General features: G+C 35.9%; 2 protein-coding genes across 2 annotated transcripts; one reads left to right on the forward strand and one right to left on the reverse strand.

The window, feature by feature from the left end:
* The first annotated feature begins 1,066 nt into the window (after window positions 1-1,066).
* LOC102578464 (uncharacterized) lies at window positions 1,067-5,887 on the forward strand. The gene is made up of 6 exons (XM_006357224.2): window positions 1,067-1,317; window positions 1,770-2,122; window positions 2,443-3,039; window positions 3,759-4,029; window positions 4,808-5,563; window positions 5,670-5,887. Exons 1-5 carry the CDS (start codon window positions 1,086-1,088, stop codon window positions 5,548-5,550), a joined length of 2,196 nt encoding a protein of 731 aa, XP_006357286.2. The 5' UTR covers window positions 1,067-1,085; the 3' UTR covers window positions 5,551-5,563; window positions 5,670-5,887.
* A 182-nt stretch (window positions 5,888-6,069) lies between these two features.
* On the reverse strand, window positions 6,070-7,945 carry LOC102592045 (pentatricopeptide repeat-containing protein At1g59720, chloroplastic/mitochondrial). Its single transcript, XM_006357180.2, has one exon. The coding sequence runs from the start codon at window positions 7,921-7,923 to the stop codon at window positions 6,115-6,117; it is 1,809 nt and encodes a 602-aa protein (XP_006357242.1). The 5' UTR covers window positions 7,924-7,945; the 3' UTR covers window positions 6,070-6,114.
* Between the last annotated feature and the right edge of the window lie 237 nt (window positions 7,946-8,182).

Genomic DNA, 8,182 nt, shown 5'->3' on the forward strand with positions numbered 1-8,182 from the left:
AGCATTAGCCATGATCTTTAATTTCATAATTTTAAATTTTTATAAAATGACAACTTGTGTATCGATCGGTTCGGTTCATTTACCGGTTATCGATTTGTAGATATGCTAAACCGTTAAGAACCATTAAGATATTACTTATCGGTTATTGATCGTTATCGGTTTAACCTTTAAGATTTGACACGAAAAATAAATGATTGTAAATCACTTAGTGATAGATTGTGTTATGCTCAAAAGCAACACTAACACATTGTAGAATAACCGAAAGTTTGACTGTCAGAAATAAAAATCTGAAACTAAATCTTAAGTCAGGGACTTTATATACCGGATGATATAAATATAATTTATTACTCTAATTCACTATCGAGTTATAGGTTAACCCGTTAAGAAAGAACTTCAAACCGTTCAAACCTGATAACCAGATAATAAAAAAAAATCAAAACTGTTAAACTAATAACTCATTACTGGTAAACCAATAACTTTTTTTGATTTAGATTATCGATTTTGGTTCGATTTTGAACGGCCCTAAACAATAACATATATAGTAAAATTTGTGGTTGACCAAAGTTCTAAAGTGCTTTCGCAAAAAAAAAACTCTCTTTTAGCTTTTAGAATTACTTAAATCAAAACACTTACTATTTTATTCCTTCTAAAAGCTTGGTCAAACATCTTAACTCTATGAAATAGATACTTCTTCGAAAATAAAAAGATAAGCATATTTCACTTTCCATAAAACTTTCCTTAAAGCTTGATCAAACAAACAAATATTATTATAATTAGATTTAAGTTTGACTATTCGTAAGGAACCACTTAAATGGTAATTTATGGAAAGAAGAGTCAACTATATAGTATATTATTAAACCCATGAGTAACACATTATACAATATTATAAATGGTTTTTAGTAACCTTGTCCCTCTTGCTTAATCAATTTAGCAAGAATAATACAAGAATCATCAAACAAAAACTCTCTTTTTCCTCTTAAAAAGTGACATCACTAGTATTATTTATTTTGTTCCTATATATACACTTATTTGATATCCCTTTTGCTTAATTATAATCCATTATTAACAAAAGTTAATTAGTACTAATGGAGCTGTTTTATGATGCTAAAGCTGTAAGATTTAGAAGCCATTTAAACAAATACTTAGTAGCCGATGATGATCAAAGAACTATCCGGCAAAGCCGGAACGGCTTATCGAGAAAAGCTCGGTGGCTGGTGGAGCTTCCAGACCCCGAAAACAGCCACCTTATACGGCTGAGAAGTAGCTCCGGCATGTACCTCACTGCTTCTGATGAGCCGTTCCTTTTGAGCCTGACAGGTGTTGTAACTTTCTCGTACAGTTTTTGAATATCTAAATTCAATTTATACTTTCAAAGATTGGTTCAAATCAACTCCCCGGAAATGAAACATTTCACGTAAATTGGAACAGAGGAAGTACTAATTCAGAGTTTAACTTGTATATACATACAAAAATATATATATATTTTAGACTATCAAGTTACATGTAATTACTTGTTATGATAGATAACTTGTCTTATTTTTAATATTGCGGATTCTATTTTTTTTATGAAAAGTTATAAACATCTTTTGAATGACTTAGTTTATCTACACCATTGACATATATATTATTACCAAAAGCTCGATACGAGTCTAAATCCATCCGCAAATAGTAGCTATCGTCTATATATAGTGAGTTTTGTTCAGAAAATTCCGAACTCATAAAATTAAAATCCTGAATTCGTCTTTAATCTTACGTCTCATTATTAGCAGGAGAAAAGAAGGTTCTTCAAACATCACCGGAAAATATGGAGGATGTGAAGATTATGTGGGAACCATTAAGGTATGGATTTCAAGTGAAGTTAAGAGGTTATGGAGGAAAATTTTTGAGTGCAAGTGGAGGGACACTAAGATGGAGCAATAGAGTTACTCATGATAGTCCTCATAGTGCTACTACACATAATTGGATTTTGTGGAATGTTGAACCTGTCGATGTACCGGAAGATGAGTCGTTGACGGATTATTTGACGATGGTTTCAAACTTTTCGTCGGTTTCCGATGAACTTTCTACCTTGGATTTGGGTTCTCCCATGTCTATGCATTCAAGTCTCTCTTTCTCACCTAAGGTAATATGACTCTTTCTAATTGTTGTTTTTTCTTTTCATAACTACTTGATTTGCCACATTTGAGCTGAAGATCTTTCGAAAACAGACTCTCTACCTCCACGAGGTGGGGTCTACGTACACTTTACCCTCCCCAAACCCCATAAGTCTACACTCTATAACTCTTTCCCAGAGTCACAAACTCTAAAAATAAGTTCACATAAATTGAAACGCAAAAATGGTGACAATGGTAATAGTCATTAGCAGGAGCAAAAAACGTTTTATCAGTTCTAAAGAGCAAAATGAAAAGAGTAATTAGTTAAACATTTTTTTGTTTTTGACAGAGTCCTCTAACTAGAAGACCAGCAATGGAGATTTTCCAAAAAGCAAAAGCCGTTCGTCTACAGAGTCGCCATTACAAGTACTTAACAGCTTTGGAAGACGGAGAATCCGTCACCCAAGACCGTAATGGCGCTTCACAAAATGCAAAATGGACTGTTGAATTTGTCGAGAAAACTGACAATGTTATCCGCCTAAAAAGCTGTTATGGCAAATACCTCACAGCATCAAATCAGTCTTCTCTTCTTGGTATGACTGGTCGGAAAGTCCTGCAGACTCTGCCTAATCGACTCGATTCTTCAATTGAATGGGAACCCATCAGAGAAGGGAATCAAGTGAAGCTTAGGACTCGATATGGGCAATTTTTGAGGGGTAATGGTGGAATTCTTCCATGGAAAAACACTGTGACTCATGATATTCCTTATCAGACGGCTACACAAGATTGGGTACTTTGGGATGTTCATGTTGTTGAAATCTTGGGTGATTCCTCTGTTGTTCCTAAGAGGCCATCACCATTAGGCCTTCCTTCAGATTCATGTGCTTCTGAATCTACATCTACCTCTGTTGTTTCCTCAGAATCCTCAAGCTTATCTAGACAAGAGGTACTAAAGTTTCCAACTTTACTTGGAATGTGAATTCGTGAGCTGACAAAATCAACTTATATTTTTGGTAATTCGTTTAATCTGTCCAAGTTTGAACTTACTTGCCAACAGGTTGAAGTCGAAATGACTCATCAAATTATTGAGTTAAAATTGATCAAAATACTATATGGAGCAGGTCAAAATACAATTTAAAGTCAAATAACAAAATCAGTTTTGGAGATTATATAAGTTTGAAAGAATTTACGAAAGATATTGTTAAGCGTCCCACATTGGTTGAAGGATAAGTTATTTGTTTCGACAATTCTCTTCTTATAAGCTAACTTTTATTGTTGAGTTAGACCAATCAGTGTCAAGCCCATGTTATTGTGTGTCCCAATGTTGTGTGCCCATATTATATTGTCAGCGCTCCAATTGTCTTGGCAAGTCTGGAGGGGTGTTAATTGTCCCACAATATTGTTTGTCTCCTTATACGATCTTTGACAATCATATAAGGACTGTTGTCAATGCTCCAATTAATGGGTTGGGTTTGATCCATTATTTGACCCATCTTGACTCAACCTATTTTGATCCAACACAGTTCTAGCCTGGTTGAATCATGACCCAATTATTGATTTATCCGTTTTGACTTGCCCAGATTTGATCTACACCATGTTTTGCCACCTCTAGTGAATTCAGTGATTTTGTTATGGTACTCAATTTTCTTCCTTTTGTTTTTGCAGTCAAGTGATTCTTTTGCTAAGTTGGGAGATGGGAGGTTTATATTTTACTATATTGCTGATGAATTTGGAGAAATTGATGAGAAAATGGAGGAACTTTGCATAACCTTTGATGGAAATACTGTTGAGGAGCTAACTAAGACGTTGGAGGACGCAACAGGGCTTGATGAAATTATTGTGTGTACTAAGAGTCCTTTGAATGAGAAGCTTTATCCTCTCAGCTTGCAACTTCCACCCAACAATACAACTATGAATGTTGTTGTATTGCCAAAAGGTGAGGCTTTTACTCGTCTTGAGTTTGTTACATTTTGTAAAAGTTCTGGAATTTTGGTTCTAAATAGACTAGAATGTTCATTGCCATTAAAATAGCATGAGCTTGCTTTACATAGAGTTTGTGTAAGATTTTATGTCCTTGTGTTGAGTGTAAACTCGTAAAAGACGATTATGGGTAGCTCAGGTTAGGCTTAATATCAACTATAACTAGAAGGTGTCAAATCAATAGGGGAGCCTTGGAGCTTATGTTGCTCGGGTTCTCCAACAATGTCACCGCATCCATGTCGGATCCTCCAAAAATGCACTATTCTTGGAGTATCCGACACACATCTATCAATATTTTTGAAGAGTCTAAGCAACATAAAATAAAATGGAGCAAAGGTAAAGTTGTCTCTATGTGACCTGTAGGTCACATGTTCGAGCCATGGAAGCATCCATTAATGCTTGCATTAGAGTAAGATGTCTACATCACACCCCTAGGGGTGCAGCCCTTCCCTGAGTTTTGCGTGAACACGAGAGGCTTTGTGCATCGAACTGTCCTTTTTTTAATTTTTCTTTTTAATTCCCAAAGGTGTTAACATTTTGGTGAAGATACTTTGGAGACAATTTTAATATTATTTCACTTATAAGCTGTAATAAGTGAACAAAAGAAAATTATCACTTCTAGGTTAATGGTAGCTTATCATATTCTGCCCAAACAAAGTGAATTAGTTATGTTTTAGGTTTTTACATAGTAGTCACAATGCTTATTGACTTGTAACATTTTTTTCCCCCTCAAGCTATTACTCCAGATTCTCTTTCAGACCATATGTCCAGCATTCCCGAGTTGAATGGTTCGAATTTCAGTGAATGGAAGGAGCAATTACAAATTACTTTGGGATGTTTGGATTTAGATTTGTGTTTCAGAATTGATGAACCATTCAAAGAATGTGCCAACTATGCTACTTGGGAACACTCCAACCAGTTAAGCCTCATGATCATGAAGAGTAAGATTGCTAAGAATATCAACAAATCAATACCAGATTCTACTCGAGCAAGAGAGTTCTTGGCATCTGTTGAGCAACAATTCAAGGCTTCCGACAAGCCATTAATAGGTATGCTCATGGAAATATTTACGACTAAGAAATACAATGGGACTAGTGGTGTGCGCGAGCACATTATGGAAATGGATGATATGGCAGAACAACTTAAATCAATGGATATGACCATTTCAGAATCCTTTTTGGTGCAATTCGTTCTCAATTCTCTTCCTTCTCAATTCGGCCCATTTAAAATTAGCTATAACACAAATAAGGAGAAATGGACCATGGATGAACTCATTGTGATGTGTGTTCAAGAGGAGGAACGATTAAAGAGAGAAGGATTGCTATCGGGTCACTTAGCATCACAAGGTCATAAAGGAAAAGGACCAAAGGAAGCGAAACCAAAGGGAAAGAAATCACCAAATCATGGAAATCTGAAGTGCTTCTTTTGCAAGGAGAAGGGACACTTGAAGAAGGATTGTCCGAAACGCAAGACTTAGTTTGAAAAGAACGGTAATTCAATTGCTTATGTATGTCATGAATCAACTAAGTTGATGTTTTTTTTAATATTTGGAGGTTTGATTTTGATGCCATGACACATTTAACTTTTTTTTTGCAGGTTGGTTACAACCTGAGACCTAGAGTGAAAATATTCTCATGGGGAATAAAGCTCCTTCAATTAATTCTAAAGAGACTGATAGCTAATTTTCAGTAGTAGTTATTGACAAAGTTTGAACAATACCTACCTATTGTATTGCTTATATTTCTAGAAATTTTGTTTCTTTGCCCTGATGATCAAGGATATTATATTAAGTTCGGAAATAAAGTTTCAAGGTATTTTCGTGTAAATAAAATTAGTATTTATTCTTCCCTTTCTCTTAATCTTTTTTTGCCTTACATGTGGTAACAAATAATGGAACCAAAAAAACACACACAGTGGTTTACGTTGGTTACAACTATGTACAAACGTCCTAGATAAATTTTAAACTAACAATGGGTAATTCAGCAGGCCAAGATAGAATCTTATGAATTGACAATTGGATTTATAAATGTGTACATTATTTTCACCAATAATCTTTGCAGGTACAGGACCCATTCCTAAAGTGATGGAACCGAACACGATCTCTAACAATAATTTCAACATCAAAGACTTTTGAAATTAATTTGGTTACATTGTGACAATCACTGCATATACGCAAATTCTTGAAAATGCGTAAAGGAGTACCTGGTTTTAGTTTCAGAAGTCCATAAGCAATGGCAAGTCTCTCACTGTGCAGTTTAAGTGACTGTCTCTTTCCATTATCAAGTTCATCAACCGTTGATGCGTGTGATAGGTCAGGAACATACCCTGCTGCTTGGAGTTTTTTTTCTATAACATCCAAAAACTCGTAAATTTCTCTAGTATGCAAATGAGAAGTATCTCCAGCGAAAAACTCATGGAAAACACCATTAATTTCAATTAAACTACAACCCGGATCTTTTCTAATACCCTTATCGGTCATCAATTTCCTAATCATTCCAGCCTCGTCCCATCGGTTAGCAGTTGCATATACTCTTGACAGAAGAACATAAACACCGCTAGTGTCACTTCCTTCAGACTCCATTATTTTCCTAGCCACTTCTTCACTGAACTCTATGTCAGCATTTTTCTTGCAGCAACCATCAAGAAGACTCCTCCATATTGCTGCATCAGGTTTCATTGGCATGTTTGATACAACATCAAGAGCTTTGTCAATACGCCCCGCACGTGCCAAAAGGTCAACTAGACAACCATAGTGCTCTAAAACAGGCCTAATCTTATACTCGGAAACCATTTTATCAAAATAGCTACGACCCTCATCAACCAAGCCCCTATGATTACAAGCACTCAAAATACCAACGAATGTGATCGAGTCAGGCATTACTCTTTTACTAACCATTTGGTTAAAACAACGAAACGCTGCCTCAACCTCCCCGTGCATTGCAAATCCTAATATCATCGTATTCCAAGAATTCAAATCACATCTACTCATCCTCTCGAAAACCTGAACAGCTATATCCACCGAACCACATTTACAATACATATTCAGTAAACAATTATTCACCAGCAAATCAAAATCTACGGAACTCTCACACTTCCTCAAAATATAAGCATGAGCCCATATCCCCAACGATAACGCACCCAAACCAGCACAAGCATCAAGAACACTCTGCATCGTATACCCATCAGGCTCAAACACCTTCTGCATCTCCGAAAACATTCTCAACGCATTTTCAAACTCACCCGATTGAACCAGAGCATCAATCATAACATTCCAAGAAACCAAACTTCTCTCAGGCATTTCATCAAACACCTTCCTTGCATCCTTCAAACACCCACAAGACGAATAAAAATGAATCAAACTATTATTCACATACACATCTGAATCAAACCCAAGTTTCACCGCAACCCCATGTGCTTGTTTCCCTTCAGAAAGAGCAAAAAGATAAGCACAACCCTTGAGCACAAATGGGAAAGTATGTTTATCAGGCTCAACACTCTTAACCATTCTTTGAAAAAGCAAAAAGGCTTCACCTTTACGATCATTACTATGAGCACAACCTCTAATAAGAGTATTCCAAATGAAGGAATTGGGGTTTTCCAAATTACCAAAGAGTTTAAAACTATAATCAAGATCATTCATGGAAGCAAAATGGAGAATTCTGCTGTAGAGGAAAAGGGCATCTGGGTGGTCTAATGGGGTTGTACGAAGAGTATAAGCGTGTACTTGTTTGAGCTGAGAAATTGAAGTGCATTGCGTCAAGATTTGGAGGATATGGCGTCGATGCTCACTAGTATTGGTGTTGATGGTGAGAGTTGTTGTTGGCCTTGTTGGTGTTGTTGATAGAATCATCTTTTTTTCACATATCCCTCTACTAGGGTGAATGTTTAAATTATCGAAATATACCGCCCAATATAAAATATTACTTCTCATAGTTCAATATGATATATTATAGAGATAAGTATTGAAAACACCCTTAAATTCGGCCTGAATTATTAGTTTCATTATCGAAATATTGACGACATGAAAACACCCCTAAATTCCTGCCACTTTGTTTGATTAATCGAACTTAAATACACCCTCGATCTTGCAACATAAGTGAAACCCACCC

Source organism: Solanum tuberosum, unplaced genomic scaffold (genome assembly GCF_000226075.1).
Source record: "Solanum tuberosum cultivar DM 1-3 516 R44 unplaced genomic scaffold, SolTub_3.0 scf00243, whole genome shotgun sequence".
NCBI classification, from domain to species: domain Eukaryota; kingdom Viridiplantae; phylum Streptophyta; class Magnoliopsida; order Solanales; family Solanaceae; genus Solanum; species Solanum tuberosum.